Source organism: Moschus berezovskii, chromosome 7 (genome assembly GCF_049115385.1).
Source record: "Moschus berezovskii isolate FMDL1 chromosome 7, NW_MosBer_1.0, whole genome shotgun sequence".
Lineage (NCBI taxonomy): Eukaryota > Metazoa > Chordata > Mammalia > Artiodactyla > Moschidae > Moschus > Moschus berezovskii.
In genome coordinates, this window is record NC_142466.1 from 90,451,514 (window position 1) to 90,473,017 (window position 21,504).

Genomic DNA, 21,504 nt, shown 5'->3' on the forward strand with positions numbered 1-21,504 from the left:
TTCTCCAATCAAGAGGTGGAGTTCATGTTCCCTCCCATTGAATCTGAGATGGCTTTCAAATAACGCCGTGTGACTTCCAAGGTTAAGTCTTATAAGACACTGTGGTTCCCTCCTAGTTTTCTTTGGGATGTTCATTCATAGAACCCAGCCACCATGCTGTGAGGAAAACCAAGTAGCATTTAGAGAAGCCATGTATGCATTTCCATCCCACAGCCCCATCTGGGGTCCCAGGTAACAACTCCCATCAGTTGTCAGACATGCAACCAAGCAACACTTCCAATGATGCCATCTCCAGAAACTGAATCATTTCCAGTCATTGAGTCTTTTCAGCTGAACTCCCAGACATCATGGAGCAAAATTAACCTTCTCATTGTGCCCTTTCTGACCCCCAAAATCCATAAGCACAAGGAAATGGTTGTCAGTTTATGCCACTAAGTTGGGAAGTCAGTTATTACATAGCAGTAATAACTGGTACAGCTAGCAAGAGAGATTGTCTCACATTTAAGTAGATGAGCATTTAATGTCTGTAAAATACCCCCCACTTTGCTGATACCATAAATTTCACAATGAGATACATAGTCTTTTGGCTTAAAGTTTTACCCCCTTTGAAACATAGAGTGAAGTAAAGTAAGAAAAGAAGTTTAATATCCCAATCTAGGTACTAGCAACTATTAATGGTATGACTTTGGGAAATCTTTTAATATGTTGGACATATATTGCAACCTTTTCCTCCAGATCCAGTCTCTACCCTTCTCCCTCCCACCCACACCTTGGTATCTAAGGAGATTGATCTTATGAAATACATCAATGAGTTTGCAGTTGGATATGTCCAGTGGGAGGCACTAGCTGGAGATTCAGAAGAGAATATCTGATATTTGGATATCATTCCAGTAAAGGAAAAACACCCCTGTTTTTCCATTTATCCTTCTCGCTACTCTCAAGTAATTCTGATCATCAGCTGTGTGGGGAGATTTTCCCACACCAGGCATTTCTTGGACACCTGCTGGATTTCCTACAAGTCAACTAAATTCTGACACTATCTGCCTGAAGATAGCATTAGATCCCACAGGTTCAGGTCTCAGTCCCTCAAGACTGCTTCCACTTCATATGGGAATTGAAGTTCAGGCTGTTACCTGGGCTTCTGACCAACTGGTTATAAATCAGGAGTTCCTACAACCCCCTCCTCAGGTGTGATCGTTTGCTAGAATAGGTCACAGTTCTAAGGAAAATAGATTACTTACTAAATTACCAGTTTATATACAAAGGAACACAACTCAGGATCAGCCAGATGAAAGAGATGCATAGGTCAAAGTATGTGGGAAGGCACTTGGAGCTTCCATGCCCACTGTGGGCACGATACCCTCCCAGCACCTGCACTTGTTCACCAACCTGGAAGTTCTCAAAACTCCATAATTATAGTTCATATTTTGTGGAGGCTTCATTACATAGTCATGATTGATTAAATCTTTGGTCATCGGTGATTGAACTCAATCTCCACCACTCATCTCTCCCCAAAATTTGAGGAGTGGGGCTGAAAGTTCCAACTCTTAGGTCCCTTGGCAAACAACTATCATCTTTAGGGGCTTTCTAAAAGCAACTTCATTAACTTAAATTCAAGTGCAGCTGAAAGGGGCTAACTATGAATAACAATTGACATATTTATAGATCTTAACATTTAGGAAATTCCAAGGAATGGGAATGAAAATGAAATATGTTTCCTACTGTAAATCACAACGCTGCAATTTGCCTCTGCCTCTCTATGGTGTGGCCACAGCCTAGTAGCATCTTTCAGTTGAGGTCACAGCTCCTCTGAGAAAGTGCCTCTTATACAATGCCCCTCTCTCTCTCCTCCCTCCTTCCCAATCTTCCTAATATTTCCTCCTTTCCTAGCCCTTTCAGACCTTGGGGTAGTAAAAGCACCCCTCAATCACTAGCTCAGGTGACTTACCTAACACTCTCCCCACACATTTGCAATTAATTCCACACATTTCTCAATCATGCCTTCTGTTTCCTCTTGGGATACTGGCTGATAAGGAGATCTGATGCTTCATCATAAAAAAAGAGATTCCACACAACCAGCCTGCCTCATAGATAGAGCAAGATAATCAATGTGACAAATTAGGTCAGGTCCATTCATAGGCTTCCCTGATAGCTCAGTTGGTAAAGAATCCACCTGCAATGCAGGAGACCCCGGTTCGATTCCTGGGTCAGGAAGATCTGCTGGAGAAGGGATAGGTTATCCACTCTAGTATTCTTGGGCTTCCCTCTTGGCTCAGCTGGTAAAGAATCCGCCTGCAATGTGGGAGACCTGGGTTCAATCCCTGGGTTGGGAAGATCCCTTGGAGAAGGGGACAACTACCCACTCCAGTATTCTGGCCTGGAGAATTCCATAGAGTGTGTAGTTCATGGGGTCACAAACAGTCGGACAGGACTGGGTGCCTTGCATTTTCAGTCACAGTTATGTCCAGTCACAAAAAACAAAAACACTGTTTCAAACAGAGAATTTAAGAGAGGGAATTGGAAACCCCAAAGCTGAAAGAGCCAAAAGAGGATACAAAGTAACTCAAATATCAGTAATTGCAGAGCTGGTGGACCCAAAAGGAAGAGGTGATGTTTCTGGGAACTGGATGCTCAGAGCAGGACCCCTGCAGGGTTAATGCTCAGATTCCTAAAGAGAGCTTTGTGGGGCTAGTGCTCAGATCCTTACAGGCTGCCCCTTGGTTGATGCTGAATCTGGCGAAAGCTGTTCTCTCTACAGAGTGATGGAAACAGAAGTGCAAACAGGAAGAAGTTTCCTTAGCCCCTTCTATCTTTTTCACTCTTCCAAATTTGCTTCCCCTAGGCAGAATCTAACACAAAGCCAGCTGGTGTGAGCATCTTAAGACTCAAGTTTGAGTCTTTCCCAGACCATCATCAGTGATCACAGTATAAAAGGTGGAGCCTAGGACTGAAAGACCCCAGGTTAATAATTAGTACATTAAAATGTTCTGTTTATAATTATTATTGTTATCCATAACAGAAAATATCTATAGATATCTATACTTTCAAATGAATAAACTTTCCCAGTCTTTTCCTCAGAGCAGATTTATAGTTCACTTTCTAAGTTTACCAAGGTTTTAAATGTTCTATCCTCTGCTTTCCTCCAAAACACCTAAATGTACCATAAATTCCAATCAAGTCTCCAAGACTCCTTTTATAACCAGAGAAGCAGCACATAATCTTTGCTCACACCACAAATGCAAATGACAGTCTCAGAAGAGATAGATGCCACCAAGCACTGTTAGTGCTTGGAGCATGATGATGTCTAAGGGGAGCACCCTTCATTAACGCCAGACAATACCAGCTCACCAGCTGGCATGCTCCTCCTTCAACTCCCTCAAGACTTGAATGAGTAATTCCCCAACATGCCACCCTATATACGTTGACAGTTGAAACCCTCAGTCCAGCACCCCAAGAACTGGTGACCTGTAAAAACCTCATTTCTGTAGATATCAACTCCTATACTAGAACAATGGTTTTTTAAACTGCTTTTATTTAGCAATGTATCATTTTTTATTGTTATAAACACAGTCTTACATGGAACTCCAAATAAAATTGAAATAGATAAATCTGGTGCAGCATTAGTTGAAACAAGGTGTTCCCAGAAACTGTCCTGAAGTAGCCATTGCTCCCACCTATTCTCCTAGACAGTTTCCTGGGTCTCTAAAGATGCCAGTTTGAGAACCAGTGACTACTCAAGAACTACTGCAATCTTGATAATGTTTAGTGACTTCAGATAGTCTATAATATAGCTATAAAAGTAGATTACTAGGTATAATTGTTTTCAATATTTGAAGAATCAGAAGCTTTCTTCTCACATTATATAATCCCAAACAGAAAATTTCCAGTATTACATACAGACACTCAACTTCTTTAATTATTAAAACCCCATTGCACAACACATGTTTTTATATCACAGCTCTCCCAAAGACTTGAGTAAAATTGCAAAAAAAAAAAAAAAAAGTTGAGTTTTATGTGCTGTATCTGTGACATGGGCCCTCTAGTTTCAGGGAGGTAAAAGGTACTGGTCTGTTCCTGGTTCCTCTGTGGCCAATGCAGAATCTGGTGAAGAAAGCAATGCTGGATGGCACACAAGTTCACCAGCACTATCTGATGTTGGCATTCTTCTTGAGGTAGTCCACGTAACGAGTCAGGAGCATCTTCTGAAACACACTGCTGTAGAAGGCCCACGATGGGATCAGGCTCAGAATGATAGCCTTGGATAGAAAAAAACATGAGTGTCTGGGAGAGAAGAGGAGCAAGGAAGATGCAATATAACATCTCAGTTTATATTCCTCATTTTTAAAAATATATATCTGATGAATGAGGTTAAGTACCAAAACTTTTAAGTAGTTGTTAAAGTTTCAATGTCTTATGACACTTTCTTAGCAAATGAGGTTTTCTCAGGAACCAAAGTTGTCACTTGTCAGATCAGTTGCGATATATTTCTAAATTAAGAGAACTCTGCCCATAGTAACACCCTCCCGATCTTCCTTCTCTTGGTGAGCACCTTTCTCTTGGTCCTTGATCTCCCAGTATCTTCATATTTATTCTACCAAGGTTCTACTAAAATGAGATTCCAGGAGAGAATCAGAAATGCTTTCCATCACCTGACACAATGCTGAGGCACACTGGTGTACCTGAATGCCTGAAAGAGTTAATGAACAGGAGAATGGCCAAGGTGGTGGAGTAGGAAGATGCTGAGCCCCTCTCCTCTCACAGGAACACCAAAATTACAGCCATTTACAGAACAACTATTAATGACAGAGACCTGAAATCTAGCAGAAAAAATCTCCTACAACTAAAGATAGGAAGAGGGAACCACAAAGAGATGAGTAAAAGTGATGGAATGTGGTATAGTCAAGGCCCTTTCCCCTGGGTAGGAGACCCACAAATGGGAAGATAATTACGAGTGCCGAGGTTTTTCCTAAGGAGCAGGTGTCTGAGACCCACACTGGGCTCCCTAGCCCAAGAGTCCTTTGTCAGGAAGATGAGACCACAGAATGTTTAGATTTGAAGGTCAGCAGGCTTACTTTCCGGAGAAGGCAATGGCAAGCCACTCTAGTACTATTGCCTAGAAAATCCCATGGATGGAGGAGCCTGGTTGGCTGTAGTCCGTGGGGTCGCTAAGGGTCGGACACGATTGAGTGACTTCACTTTCACTTTTCACTTTCACACATTGGAGAAGGAAATGGCAACCCACTCCAGTGTTCTTGCCTGGAGAATCCCAGGGACAGGGGAGCCTAGTGGGCTTCCGTCTATGGGGTCACACAGAGTCGGACACGACTGAAGTGACTTAGCAGCAGCAGCAGCAGGCTTACTTTCAGTAAAGCCAGAGGGTGTTAGGGAATAGAGACTCCACTTTTAAAGTGCTATGTGCTTAATCGCTCAGTCATGTCTGACTCTTTGTGACCCCCATGGACTATAGCCTGTCAGGCTCCTCTATCCATGCGGATTCTCCGGGCAAGAATGCTGGAATGGGTTGCCATGCCTTTCTCCAGGGGATCATCCCAACCCAGGGATTGAACTCAGGTCTCCCACATTGCAGGAAGATTCTTTACCAACTGAGCCACCAGGAAACTCCCACCTTTAAAGGGTGCACGCAAAATTTCACACACTCTGGGAACCAGGGCAGAAGCAGTAATTTCAAAAGAGCCTGGGTCAGACCCACCTGTTAATCTTAGAAAGCCTCCCAAAAAGGCAGGAGACAACTAGAGCTCACTCTGGAGACATAGACCCTTGGGAAGCCACTTGGAGAGCTCATTCTACCACAAGGACACTGATGCTGGTAAGCACCATTTTGTAATCCTCCAACTAGCTTGTTAGTGTCAGAACGTGGCCCCACCCACCACCCTGTCAGCACCAGTACTGGGACTCCTCAGGCTAAGCCACTAGCCAGGCAAGGACACAGTTCCACCCACCAGTAGGCTGGCTATCTTAGGACACCTTCCTGAACACCTAGCTTCCCCAGGATCCAGTCCCAACCACCAGTGTATTGGCACTGGCCCCAAGACCCTCAGGGTCCCATGGTCAGCTATCAGGCCCAAACCTGCCCATTAGCAAGCCAATACCAACTCCAGGACTCCCAGGGCCTGCAGTCAGAGACCCTGGGACTCAGTTCCATTCACTAGTGGGCTGTCACTAGCTCCAGGTGGAGCAACCTGTGGGAGGGAGATTCAAGAGGGAGGGGACATATGTACACCCATGGTTAATTCATGTTGATGTATGACAGAAATCAAACCAATATTGTAAACCAATCAATCAACTAAAAATAGATAAATATTATTTTCAAAAAATGAGCAGAAGCCAGAACATGGAAGCAACCTAAACATTCATCAACAGAGGAATGGATAAAGAAGATGTGGTGCATATATACAATGGAGTGTTACTTGGCCATAAAGAAGAATGAAATAATGCCATTTGCAGTGATATGGATGGACCTAGAAATTATCATGAGTGAAATTAGAGAAAGATAAATAGTATATAATATCACTTGTATGTGGACTCCAAAGGAATGGTACAGATGAACCTATTTACAAAACAGAAGTTGAGTCACAGATGATGTAGAAAACAAATTTGTGGTTACCAGAGGGAAAAGCAGGGGCAGGGGATAAGGATAAATTGGGAGACTGAGATTGACATATATACACTACTATGTATAGAATATATAACTAATAAGAACCTACTGAATAGCATGGGGAATTCTATTCAATACTCTGTAATGACCTATATGGGAAAATAATCTAAAAAAGAGTGGATACATGTATGTATAACTGACTTACTTTGTTGTACAGAAGAAACTAACGCAACATTGTAAATCAACTATACTCCAATTTAAAATTAATTAAAAAAGAAAAAATAGGCAGAGGATTTGAATAGACATTTTCCCAAAGAAGACATATAGATATCCAACAAGAACATGAAAAAGATGCTCAACATCACCAATCATCAGATAAATGCAAATCAAAATCACAATAAGATAGAACTTCACACCTGTCTGAATGACTATTGTCAAAAAGACAACAAAAAAGAAGTACTCATGAGGATATGAGAAAAGGGAACCCTCAGATATTATAGAAAACAGTATGAAGAGCTTTTAAAATATTAACAATAGACTACTAGAGCATCCAGCCATTTCATTCTTAGATATTTACCTGAAGAAAATGAAAATACTAATTTGAAAAATATATGCACCTTTATGTTCATTGCAGTATCATTTATAGTAGCCAAAATATGGTACAACTTAAGTGCCCATTAGTAGATGTATGGATAAAGAAGATGTGATATATATATAATATATATGATGCAATAATTTATATATTAATAATTAGTGTATGTAATAATTTATATATTTTATATAATTTACTCAGCCATAAAAGTAATAAAATTCTACATTACAAGAGACATTTTACAAGATTTTTACAAGAGACATTCAATATCTCTTGCCACAGCCTCTGCACTGAGGCTCAGAAGATAGCCGAATGCTTTGGGAGGATTCAGTGCACTGCCCTATGAATCCCTCTAGCATCAGAGCGAGAAAGAGATAATTCCCACAGCAGGAGGAGAAGGGAATGACAGAAGATGACATGGTTGGAGGGCATCACCGACTCAATGGACATGAGGCTGAGCAAGCTCCAGGAGTTGGTGATGGACAGGGAGGCTTGGTGTGCTGCAGTCCATGGGGTCGCAAAGAGTCGGACACAACTGAGCGACTGAACTGAACTGAATTCCCACAGTACAAAAGCATATGTGGTAGAGGAGAAAGTTGATGTATGAAGGAATAGTAAATATCTGGCTAAAATTCTTTGGTGATGCTGGAAACAGAACTGTCCTGGAGCTATTTGTTTGTTTTCAGCATTAGTATGCAACTCCTCTACCTTTGTTTCATGGTTGTTTTTTGTTTTTTTTTTTTTCTAAAAACAGCCCAGGGATGGCCAGAACTCCTCATGCCACATACTCCAGACTTTATTTCCATATTTGATGGAGTCCATAGTGTACAGGAACCGTCTTGTACTTGCTCATGAGAGCCAATTGGAGCTTCCTCCTGAATTCATGTGCAGTGACAACACACTGGTAGTTTCACATCAATCATGGTGATCAGTAAATGCTACAAATCAAAGTGTTTTGCTTTTTTGTTTTTTTCCTGGAAAGTTAAACATTTACTGGCACAGAAGGCCAAGAACATAGACAGCCCCTACAGGGAAGAAGCACCTTGTGTTTGGCCTGACCTTCACAAAGCTTCACAAAGCTTCACAAATCACTTTACTTTCTGAGGGGAGAGGTGAGGCACCCAAGGATGAGATAGGCCAACTTCGCAGTCATCTGTAGGTGGACATCCAGCCCTCCAGCTTCTCCTTGCCCTTGCTACATATGCCTTTTCATGGGCTGGATTACCCTCAGCAGTATACCTCTGGCATCACCACCCTTGTGTGACAGAGAACTACTGAAAGCTCCGACAGCAACGAAAAGCTGACTAATCCCTGCTGGGGCCACCTGCATGCCTGTCCTCCTTGCTTCAAGAAAGGAGAAGTTATCAATTACCAAGATTTCATGGGTGAGGCAGCCACAGGTTTCGTCTCCAATCGTGACATAATTCAGTGATTCTTTAACAAACTCATCAGCAGTCTTGGTTATCATGTTGGTATTTAGACACTTTGTCATTGGAGTTGAAATAGCATATGGGGTCAACACCTGCAACGGGAAATGAAAACCATGACACAGGAGCAATCTGCCCAGCCCTGAGAAATTAACACCCATGTTACCATCCCTTCATGTTCAAACACTGTTCTTCCCTTAAAAAGTCTCAGGACAATATATGATAATAGAATAGTTAAAGGTGTAGAACCAGCACAGAGCTGGGATCAGAAATGTTGATTTCTGGCTTAATTTAGCAACCAACTCCAGATGAGGCCTTAGTCACACTACATCAAGTGGTTCAAGTACACACAGTGTGAGTGAGAACATGAGCTCTGAGAACCCAGTTCCCCGACTTGGAAAGTGAAAATGCAGGACATCCAGCTATACTTGAAGTTCAGACAAACAATAGAAAAATTTTTAGTTTAATTATAAATCAAGTATTGATGGGATATACTTATTCTCAAAATATTATCTGTTATCTGAAATTCAAATTTAGCTAGATGTCCTATGTTTTATCTGTCAGAGATATCACAGAAGTTTATTTCTAACACATGTGACCAAAGTTGGAGCACTTTCAAGTACTTTAGATTCCCACTTTCACACTTCAGTTAGGAGCCAGCAATGGCACGTACCTCATAATCTTTCCTATTCTGGTAAGAAAAAAAAAACAGCACTCTGGACTCTGAAAACCCCCACCATGTTTCCACCGGTGGTCTCACCACATGTGGCCTGGCATGAGGTTTCATGATGGGGTTTCATAAATTCCCTGACATAGAGACCTTCGCATTTTTGCGGGGCGGGGGGGGTCCATGTTTGTTTTCTTTGTTTTCTTTTTCTTCACATTACTTTTGAAATTTTTGTCACATCACTTTTTTTTTCTAATCACACTTGAAATTACATTGTTTCACAGTTGAATCCAATGTGTGTCAGTCAATTCAATTTGTTCTCATGGAAATTGACACAGTTATTCATTTGTATAATACTTTTCTTCCAAAGATCTCTAAGTGTACTGTTAGAGAAATATAAGAAGTATGCATTTTCAAACTCAGTTTTCAGAGAGGGAAATAATAAAAGTGTTTCTATTCCCACAGTGAGTTTTGGTTGACAAAACACCTTTCTGTACAAAACAGGGCTCAATAAACATTGGTAAAAATTTGCATAATTACTAGATCTTCACAGTAACCCAGAGAAGTAAGCAACTATTATAAATCCCTTTTTACAGATGGGGAGACAAGCTCAGAGAGTTTAAGCAGGCTGTTCGAAATCACTCAGAGGATAAATGGCAGCACTGGGATTTGAAAATCAGACCCAAGTGTACAGTGCACACTTTCTCAGGAATTTTACAAACATTCATTGAGTACCAATTACATGCGTGTTTGGAGAGACCAGTTAGTTTTCAAAACATCATAGAGTCTTTTCCAGGACTTGTAGCAGCTCCAAGGCTTCTGCATGAGAGAAGGCACTCCCTCTTCCACCCCACCTCCCCCACAACTTCTGCTCCACAGAACCCACTGCCTTAGCAGCTACAGTATCTCTGGCCCACAGTTATCAAGCTCAAGATGATGCTGAGACTGTCACATGGCTAGGAAGCAAGTGGCTCTGGTAATCATTAGCACTGTTCACCAAGTATTTCTAATTCTTCTTTCTTCCAAATACATGATAGAATTGTACTTCCTGGGTCCCTATAGTTGGGTGGGACCATGTAATCAGATCTAACCAAAGAGTATGAGTAAAAGTGACAGGTGACCTGTCTGACCCAGAGCCCTTAATTATCAAAGGAAGTTCTCTTGAACTTGTACCACTTTTTCTTTGACATGTCAACTGACAATATTCAAGGTGGAGGCTGCTCCATCAGCCTAGGTACCCGTGTGACTACAATGAACTAATGCCCTCTGACAGTTCACAGTGAATATGCAGCATGAATGAGAAATACATCTTTGTGGTTTTAAATTAATGAAATTTTAGGAATTATTTTTTACTGCAGCAGAATTAGCTTATGCAGAGTAACACTGTTGCAAAAGGAATCTATCCTCAGCTAAGAGCTGGAGAATGGATAGAAGGGAAAAATCTTTGATAAATAAGACTTCAGTTCAGCAAGGCTGAGAATGGGACTATACTCACTATAACTGGGAAGATGCTTTTATTTACACAGTTCCTACTATTAACTCATACCTGCTTATTGAATAAGCTTCATCCCATAGCTGGTTAATTCATAGGAATGGCCACCTGAGTGTTTTAATTGAATATCGGTATGTATAGCACTAATTTAAAAAATATAACTATGAGTGTGACTTTTTCATATATAATGGTGGTGGTTTAGTTGCTAAGTGGTATTTGACTCTTGTGACCCCATGGACTGTAGCCTGCCAGGCTCCTCTGTCCATGGGATTCTCCAGGTAAGAATACTGGAGTAGGTTGCCATTTCCTTCTCCAGGGGATCTTCCTGACCCAGGAATTGAACTCAGGTCTCCTGCATCGCAGGCAGATTCTTTACTGACTGAGCTACATGGGAAGCCCTATTCATATATAATAGTATATCATCAAACTTCTCCACAAACAGCTAACAAAAAACCTCTCTAAACTGTTTATTCCAGCTTCCAGAAACCACTTAAGAGTTAACTGTGTTGCCAAAGAAAGTACACGGCATATTGTTCAGGCTAAAGACCGCAGTGATGACACAACTCTGTTTACACCTCAAACAAGGTCAACTCCACGACTGTGCTGTCTCTGTAGGAGAAAGAGAAAGCAGAGCAGCTCTTCCCCAACTGCTCAAGAACCAGAGAGTGGGAATCTCTGCGGCCCATCGCAGATGAACAGCAACCAAACACAGCACTCTCTCCCCTCTTCCAACATAGACCAAGTACCCGGTTTTCTTTTGCTTGTTCCCCACACATAGTTCCTCCCACATGAGCCTATCTTCTGGATCTAGGTCACAAAGTAAAGGATGGTTAGACAAGATCCTAATTTCTGTCCTGATGGCAGCATCAGGCAGGAAGTGTTTCTGAGCACGCACTCACCCCACCCCATTTCCTTCTCCGGCACTCAGGGCACGGATGAGGGCAGCAACAGGCAGAACCATGGTGGCCCCGCTGCCACCTCAAGGATCACAGGAATCCACGTGGTGTCATACAGACCCTCTCTCCCAATCACACATGCTCAGCCCGTCCTGCCGGAAGGAGTGGCCCTGGCTCCATGGGGTCCGGAGTTCCCATTCCCAAGGACTCAGAACTGTTGACCTCACCTGGATGATGATTCCCTTCTCCTTATATTCTGCTTGCAGGGCCTTGGAAAATGTGCACACAAAAGCCTGGAACAAGAAGGAGAAACACCTAAGGACTTGATTCTCTCTCGGAGCCAACTTGCTCAGATTTCAAAGGATACCAAGGGAGCTCACCTTGATGGGAGTTAGTTAGAACTTCATTTCCTGGTCTGGGAAGAGCTTCCTCAAAGAGCAGGAATATTCATTTTGTAATAAATACCTACTTAGGGGCACCTTGTGTAGATGCCATACTCAGGGAAGTCTCTGGGATGGAAAGAAACTATCAATACAATGTTACTTGCTGGCATGAAGAGTGCACCCGCTCCCAGGCAAGGCAGTGAAAGGGGCCTGGAATTAGAAGAGGGCTGCACTGCCTGGCTGTGCTACCGTGAGGCTTCATCAACCAAGGGGCAGATCTTTTTCAAATTTGCACCCAGATACTGGTGGGCTAGCTCCCTGTACCTAGAAGAGTGCCTCTAGGTAAATCTGCCTATCAGCTTGCCAGATGATCTGGAGGAAAGTGCTAAATGGGAAAACCAAGGGGAAGAAGGAGAAGGAAACTTGGACTACGTCTGTCACTCACCTTGGAAGCTGAATACGTGGAGTACAGAGGCCAGGGAAAGAGGGCCACCCCAGAAGATATGTTCAAGATGAGACCTTTCTGCCTAACAGGCAATGAAACAAAGTTTCAGTTACTTTCATACTTAATTACACCTTGCTGCTGCTGCTGCTAAGTCACTTCAGTTGTGTCCGACTCTGTGTGACCCCATAGACAGAAGCCCACCAGGCTCCCCCGTCCCTGGGATTCTCCAGGCAAGAACACTGGAGTGGAGTGGGTTGCATTTCCTTCTCCAATGTGTGAAAGTGGAAAGTGAAAAGTGAAAGTGAAGTCGCTCAGTCGTGTCCAACCCTTAGCGACCCCAAGGACTGCAGCCTACCAGGCTCCTCTTGAGAAGGAAGAAAATAAAGGACTCATGTGAACAGTAGGAAACTTCCATCCTCTCTAGGTTTCTGTGTGTGCGCTAAGCATTTTGCTTCCAAGAACTGAGTCCAACTTCACCTCCATCATGAACAATACTACCATACAGTGATGTCAATTGGTAGCCAGTTGACCTCAAGGGCTGGTGACAGGAAACAGGGGCTCAGCTACAGCAAAGATCCCCCATGAAAATGCAGAGACCCAACTCAGCTCAGACAAGACTCAAGGGGGAAGGGAGCCTTCTCTCTCAAGTGTGACCACATGAGCTCAAAATCCCTTCTGACTCATAAAAATGACCCACAACAGGAAATATGTCATATGTAGAATCCTGTCCTGGGTGGAACTTGACAGTCCATCATCAGCTTACACAGGCACTCCTACACAAGTCTCTGAGGTTCTTACCCTTTGGAAATTCAGTATTTTTAACCCTTTCCTAATAGATGGATTCAATCCAGAAAAACCAAGAAACTTCAAATTTGAATTCCGGGGCCAAGCCCCTTTTTTCTCTAGGGAAGATAAAACTATCAACCATTTGCTTTAATGAATACCACCTGAGAAAAACCAGTTCCCAAATGGGCACTGTACTAGGGTGATTTAAAATATGGAATAAATAGAGACACTGATGGGATAGTGATTTTTGCCCTAAGTTGGACTATTCATTCTGACAAGAGTTGAAATGCGTAATAACAAAGAAATGGTCTCTAGCCAACTTCTGAAATTTCTTTTAAGCTCATTGTGAGTTAGTTTTTTTTTAATACAAGGTCTGCTGGAATTGCTGTTTTCTTCCTCCCTCCAGTATATGTTACATTTGACCTTCAAATATGCTTATCTGTTGGCAAAGCTGGTCTGGTCCAGAATGTTAGGCTTTCACCCATAATCTCCATGTCCTCTCACCACAGTTTTATCATTTGTTAAAGCAGCAGCAGATGAATCCTATCCCCCTGATCCCCAAGTCAGCTCACTGCCAGGCCAGGCAGCACAGGCTGCTCCAAGCTTTCTCAAGAAAAGAACTTACCTTGATTTCATGTGTTTCAGAATCAGCTGTGTCATCTGTAAGAGAAGGCCAAAGTTAAGCCCTGACCTTTAAAGAAACAAAGTAGCAATGGGCAGTGGGAATTTGGGAAATAGGTGCTGGAAGAAACTGGAGAAAGAACTTCAGCTTTGGTGGGAGGGAGGCTCAGGAAGGGGAACTCATGTGCACCCGGGGCGGATTCATGTCAATGTATGGCAAAACCAACCAATATAATATTGTAAAATAATTAGCCTCCAATAAAAAAAAGAAAAGAAAAAAAAAAAAAAAAGAACCTCAGCTTCTCAAATGGCCTTGAAAATCTGCTGACACTCATTGGAGGTAATTTTGGCAACACTAAAGTCTGCTGGAACCTACAGAAGGCATCGTAAATAAATGGCAAACAGTTTCCTCTAGTTTCTTCTTCTTAAAACTGAAATCTTTGTGGAAAATGAAGTGAAAAGCTATGGAATTGGCTTATGGCTATGGGACCAACCAACATTGAGACTCCCAGATACCCTTCATTCTGGCAGAGAGGTAAAAGTAGGTTGGCCATTATAAAACTCACACAGGAGTTAGAATTAGGGAACCATCAGGAAAACTAACAAGTGTCCATCTCACATACCAAGTATGAGATAAAGAAGGACAACTCTTCAGTTCAACAGCAGCCTTGTTAACCTGCATATGGTCTATGAAATAACTCCCTAGAAACACGTCTGCTGGTCTGCTGGAGTTACAACAGGATTGAAAAATTCCTTCCCCACTCCAATTTACTGCCCCTGGAAGAGGTCTTCCCTGCCAGTTCTGGAGCAACACCCTTGCCTTGATTTTCCCAACTTCATTAAGGCGGAGCACTGTTGGACAGCATTTCTCAAAGTCTCCCAAAAGCCTGATTGGGTGAATGATCCCAATTAGAGAGACAACACTGAATTTTGTGGGTCCCTGTCTCAAAGGTTCCAGTATTTAGTCTCATATCCTACCTTCCCTTTGCCCTCAAACTCATTCTCCAATTTTGCCCTTGATAGAGAACTCTAGTGTTTCCAGATGGTTCCTTTGGAATAACTAAATGATACTAGTCAACATTCAGAAAACTAAGATCATGGATCTGGTCTCATCACTCAATGGCAAATGGATGGGGAAACAATGGAAACAGTGACAGATTTCATCTTTTTGGGCTCCAAAATCACTGGAGATGGTGACTGCAGCCATGAAATTATAAGATGCTTGCTCCTTGGAAGAAAAGTTATAACCAACCTAGACAGCATATTATAAAGCAGAGACATTACTTTGCCAACAAAGGTCCATCTAGTCAAAGCCATGGTTTTTCCAGTAGTCATGTATGGATTTGAGAGTTGGATTATAAAGAAAGTTGAGCCCTGAAGAACTGATGCTTTTGAATTGTGGCATTGAAAAAGACTCTCGAGAGTCCCATGGACAGCAAGGAGACCCAACCAGTCCATCCTTAAGGAAATCAGTCCTGAATATTCATTGGAAGGACTGATGCTGAAGCTGAAACTCCAATACTTTGGCCACCTGATGCAAAGAACTGACTCATTGGAAAAGACCCTTATGCTGGGAAAGATTGAAGGTGGGAGGAGAAGGGGATGACAGAGGATGAGATGGGTGGATGGTATCACCAGCTCGATAGACATGAGTTTGAGCAAGCTCCAGGAGTTGGTGATAGACAGGAAGGCCTGGCATACTGCAGTCCATGGGTCATGAAGAGTTGGACACAACTGAGCAACTGAACTGAACTGAACTGAGTCATGTTGCCAACCAGCATGGCCATCTTGGGCATGACATACTCAGAAGCTAACCTTCAATTTATTTTCTTTGTTACTTAAGGAAGTTAGTGTCTACCAATGTATAAAATATTTTTTTTTAGAAAATCAAAGCATTTTTCTGCTAAAAGAGTAAGAAGGTTGTCAAATACATTTGGGAAACCCTGTGATCAAATGGACCAAGACTAAAAGAGCAATGAATACATTAATGGAAAAGTTTTAGTGTTAAGGTTGCAGAGAACAATGGGACATATAAAACTTTTAGTTATATGGGCTGGGGATTTTTAAAAGCCATTGATTGCTCAGCATAAAAAGAATGTATATTTACCAAAACAAACAAACAAACCAATGGTGAAAATATTTTTTGTCAGCTCAACCTCATCCACCTGAAAAAAATTTATATATATATATATATATATATTTGGTCTACTCAGCATCTGCCCCCCTTTCCTCTGGAAAGCAGTCTTCTGCTGCCAGTGCATGTTGTAAAGATGAGACTGCACTTCCCACTGCTCTCCAACAAGGGTCCCAGTTTCATGAAATCAGTCAGCCTGATTCATTGCTGATGTTTCTCTGAACAGAGTAGTTATGAGGGCTTCCGTGCACAGTTGGGAATTTTGTGTGCCCAACAGGATGCCCAGCTATGGGAGTGAGTATGGGCTAAAAGTCCAGGGTTCTCTCAAGCCATTTAGATGGCTTTCATCATTCAGAGGTAAAGGAAACATTGTTTTCACACAAAAGCATCATTTACTCATCAAGCAGAAGGCTATGTCCACTCTCAGGCAGCACCTTTCTCCAAACTGTCTGCCCAGAAAATTTGTCTACCTTTCTTTTAGTCACACAAAGGTACATCATAGGATAGCTTTGTGGTAGTCATGCCTATAAATGCTTATGCAGTAAATCCTAATAGAAGGACCTGAGTGCTGAATGGCACTTGACATACCATTTAGTTCAACCCTCAATACATTAATAGCAGATTAAGAATATGAAGTTCAAGGGAGCTAAATAGCATGCCCAATGCTGTCTACTTAACTAGTAACTGATCTGGAATCAGAATACATATGCACTTGAACTTCAATTCAACAAATATTTTTTTATCAAGAGTCTATAAAATTCAAACCACAGTCTCTGTCCTTTTTTCAAACAGTGAACTTTCCTCTATTTACAAAGAGTAAATTCAGAGGAAGGTACTAATTTTTATAAGTTGCTTTGGAATCCTGAATAAGTTTCATCATCATCAGGCCTCATATGTTCTGACATGTGACAAAACTGAATGCAGAAAAAAGATTCAGATGCTAGGGAGAGTGAATCCACTATATTTTCTTGATGAAAAAAGAATAAGACAATTAAAAGGCTACTACATAGTCTTTCAATCAAGTACAGTTCAATTTTAAAGAATTCTACATTTACAGGGAAGGGGCCATTTCTCTTGAGTTGCCAAATTCCAACAGCTACTACATTTTAATGCATTGAGCACATACATTGATCACATACCTTCACAACTGAGGTGATGTTACAGTGGATGAGGCTCTGTAATAAATAATCACAATCATGATTTAGCTGGATCATTTGAGAAATTCTCTTGAGAAATATTCAGTGCTAAAGAACTACAAAGTGGGCAAAAGTGTGTGCCTAAATGGTTGTATCGCTTAGTCTGCAAACTACGCTCCATGTTGATATTCAGCAACAATGCACTAGAACTGGGAAAAATCTGACATCTACACTATGAGTCTCCAAGAACGTGATCTTGAATAGAAGTCAATTAAGAATTTCCTTGAAAATTTAGGGAGGAATATGGACACTGTTTCTCAAAGGGAGATGGTTAATTTCCAGCTGAAGAAAGGGAGGTTAGTATATGTGGGTCTAGAAGACACTAACATAAAGATTATAAAGATGAATGGTTGTATAATACAAGGTAGAGGTTCTGGGCTAGAGAAGCCAGATAAAGAAAGTACTAGAAGCATCTGAGACACACAAAGAGGGAAAGAGGGACACACAGACAAGTGCAAATGCAGACATGAATAAAGAGAAGCAGGAAAGAATGAGCTTAATGAAAAGACACACAGACTTATGCCAGAAACAGGGAACATGGAGTTAGACATGTGGCCAGAAGAGGTTTGGTGAGGAGGCTCAGCAGTGTCCAAGCAATCTGGCATTATTCATCCATGCAGGACACTTGGGGTTTACACAGAACCTTAAAACTACTTGCAGGATTGGGAAATAGAAGCATCATCAGTTCAAGCCTGTTCAAAATTGGTATAACCCTTTGATTTCAAAGGTCAAAGCCTGGAGAAGAGTCAAAATACAGTGCCTTCAAAGACTGTTAATGCATAATAAATTTACTCAAGACCAACAATGGCAGTCATGGGTCTGAGTTAAGCTTGTTGAACTTACAACACCCTCAGCCACAAAGTCTGTTTTATGGACTTCCCTCACACTGAAAGTTGAGTGAATCTTATGACCTTGAAAGGCAAAGAAAGCCAAAGAGCTGGCTTTCTCCCACTGAACCCAGAGCTATGAATTTGTTAGGCAGCATTACCTCCCTTATAAAGCACAGTGTAGAGCCCCCAAAACCCTGGGACAAGTGAATTTTGATGTGTGGAGAAGAGGGAAGATGTTCTTTTCCTAGAGATAGTCTGGAACCGTGATACCTTTCACTATGTATCAAGTACTCAGGTGAGGACTTGAAGGGGACACCTCCAGTCACCCACCTGGATTGCAGAAGTTTGGCCACACTCCATCACCCCTCCCAGCCCTGGTATTACCCAGCTGGGGGCTCAGGACTGGGGGAGAGGAAAACATCGACAGAACAGTACAAGCCTACCTGGATGTCATCTGGCGTGTTAAGGAAATGGCTTGGGAGAAGGTTTGGAAGCATTCCAACATTGTTGACTGACCGAGAAAGGCAAAACAAAAAGATATCAGAAGAGTTCACAGCAAATGTCTATTGAAAGCCTTTAAAAATGCCATATTCAACCCAGAAATTCTTCTCTTGAGAAGTTTTCCAAGAAAGTATATACAAAAAGACGTATATAAAAGGCTGGTCACTGCAACATAACTCAGTAACAGTGAGGAAATTGGAAGGGGAAAAATTGTGGTCCAATAATACAATGCAGATAAAATAAAGCATGGTGCAGCCATACAGTGGGATGCAATGCAGTCATTCAAAACTATGACTGCTCAGAGTTTTAAAAACCTGGGAGAACATTTGTGATGTATAATTTTTTTAAATGTTGCATAACAGTATGTAAATTTAATCCTCATTTTGAAAATGTGCATGTATGTATCTGGAAAGATATGTACCAAGATGCTATCTCAGGCTGTTAAAGATTTTAAGGAACTCATAATTCTTTTATGTGTTCATCTGCTCTTTCTAGTTTTCCTACAGTATATTTTACATTATTATTAGTAAACATGCAATTATTTTGAAAATCAAAACCCTCCTTCTCTCTTACTTACCTAAAATTCCAATTTCTAAGCCTTTAAGTTTTTCTTTAATATACTCATAGATGTCATCTTTGGCAAAATCTGCTTGTATTATCTTCACGGTACTTCCTATCGTCCACTCTGCATTAGAGGCAACAGTTATTTTTCAGTGAATAGGTGTCCAAATCCCCCTCTTGCCCCTATTCCCCGAATACTCCCTGAGTATTACCTGAACAGAACAGACACATAAGAGCACAAGTCCATCATCTTAATTAGAAATAAGAAATAGCCTCAGATAAATGCTGGGATGTGTTAAAAGATTTGTGAATGATATTTCTGTGTGATTCTAAGAGTCACTGCAGTGACAAGTAAAGGCATTATAACAGATTTAATACAATAGTTCTCAAAGCAATGTCCGCAGACCACAGCACCAGCATCACCGGGAACTTGTTAGAAATAAAATCTCGGCCTCCACCCAGACCTACTGAACCAGGAAACCCTGGGAGTGGGCCTGGTGATCTGTTTTCACACGCACTGGGGATGACTGTGGTGCATGGTCAAGTTTCAGACCCATGGGCTAAGGGCTGTTAGAGCAAAGTGTGATCCTTGTGCTCAGTGAGTATCAGGTCTTCTCCACGTACACTCAGAAACCCTTTGCATTTGTCCAACACTTTAGCATTTATAAAAACATTTATACGCACAGTATATATTTTTTTTAATATTCTCAAGAACGAAGTAGGTATTGTCTCCACTTTCTGGAGGAGAAAATTAAGGCTCTAAGAAGCTAACTAGCTTGACCAAGGACACCCACACCCTGCTCCCTCCAAGTTCAATCCTCTTTCTACTATTCTATGTGAACTTGCCTTCTGCGGGAGTTTTTTCTTAGATATAAAAAACACAGGCAGATTTCACTAGCTGCTGCCCACTCAGCTTTGGAGTTAGACCCAATATTTCTGGGGCAAGTGACCTTAAGGCATAGCCTGGGGACACTTCAAAGACACTACTTGTTTTTCAAAAAGACAATAAAAAGTGCACAGTAAGGAAAATACTGAAGAGCATCCTAGTCCTGGTCGAAGTTATTCCAGATATCCAGTCAGAGAACAAAAGCAGAATTCACTGGTTCAAGGGCACTGAGCCTCCTCATCGTGACTGTTCAGCCACATACTCCCCCACGGTCTTCTCTTATCCCAAATTTCTTCCAGGGAAATAAGAGTGTCCCCAGACAGCCTGCTATGGTCTTCATGAGTCTTCATAGTTGAAAACTCATTCCTTTGCATTGAGTTTATTAATCACTAAGTTAATAATTAATTATTAAAATTCAAATGCTCAGAAGGGGATATGATGATCATTATTGACTAAAAACACTTCAGAATAGATCATCAAAATATATTATAATATAAATTCTATCTCTTAAAGTTGTATATATAACCCTCACACCATATATGGCAGCCCTGAATCAAATCTTTTTTTTCTTTTTTTTAAATCCAACAACTAACAATGAACATTGTCTCTCATCCCTCTGCAAGGAGCACAGCACAGACATAGGGAAGGGAAGTCCCTGCTTTTGAAGGAAGTAACTGAAGCATTCAGATAGCTGAGGCCTCTGGATGAGGGGATCTGATTCTAGAGATAGACACTAGACACAAGAAAGGAGTGGATCTATTTGTGGGGTGAATGTGTTTCTGCTTCATGAAGCCCAAAGAATCACTGATGAACTAAAGTGAGCTAAAGCCACTTATGTCTTGCACTTAACTTTGTAAACTGGGCTCCCCAAAGGAGCCTGGTACCCCAGGCACCAGAGAGCAAGTGTAGGGATGCTGACAGATGCCTCTACGGGCAGGATGTGAGCAGACCTGGCTAGTGGGCTCGACAAACATCTCCCTTATTCCTTGGAGTCACTCACCAATCTCCGCAGCAATGGCCTGTAGTTTTTCCAGTGTCCGGCTGATAAGCACGACATTGAATCCCTGTCTTGCTAACTGAAGGTAGGGATGGAAAAACGGAAAAAGAGATGATAAGCAGACAAGGAAAGCTTGTTATATTAAAGTGAGTTGGGGCATCACCCATTTGGTCATAGGGTGATATGCTTGATCTTCCTAAGCACAATGTGACAATGGTTTCTGGGCTAAGTAAAACAGCCACACTGGGCCAGGCTAAACGTGACATAATATCAGTAGTTTATTTGCGTATGTTTATTATATGTCAAGGCTTCCCTCGTGATCAGCAGTAAGAATCCACCTACAATGCAGGAGATGCAGGTTCAGTCCCTGAGTTGGGAAGATGCCCTGGAGCAGGGCATGGCAACCTACTCGAGTATTCTTGCCTGGAGAATCCCATGGACAGAGGAGCCTGGAGGGCTACAGACCACAGGGTC

The 21,504-nt window shown here is 41.8% G+C and overlaps 1 protein-coding gene across 1 annotated transcript in view; it reads right to left on the reverse strand.

The window, feature by feature from the left end:
• Window positions 1-3,600: 3,600 nt before the first annotated feature.
• The window catches only part of HSD17B3 (hydroxysteroid 17-beta dehydrogenase 3), a 42,930-nt gene continuing 25,026 nt past the window's right edge, over window positions 3,601-21,504 (reverse strand). Inside the window, exons 3-11 of the mRNA XM_055427935.2 lie at window positions 21,034-21,109; window positions 19,164-19,271; window positions 18,529-18,596; window positions 17,199-17,234; window positions 13,930-13,964; window positions 12,519-12,600; window positions 11,918-11,983; window positions 8,581-8,730; window positions 3,601-4,256 (exon numbers count right to left, since the gene is read on the reverse strand). Coding sequence (XP_055283910.2) covers window positions 4,146-4,256; window positions 8,581-8,730; window positions 11,918-11,983; window positions 12,519-12,600; window positions 13,930-13,964; window positions 17,199-17,234; window positions 18,529-18,596; window positions 19,164-19,271; window positions 21,034-21,109 — 732 coding nt within the window. The 3' untranslated portion in view covers window positions 3,601-4,145. The remainder of the gene's footprint in view (window positions 4,257-8,580; window positions 8,731-11,917; window positions 11,984-12,518; window positions 12,601-13,929; window positions 13,965-17,198; window positions 17,235-18,528; window positions 18,597-19,163; window positions 19,272-21,033; window positions 21,110-21,504) is intronic.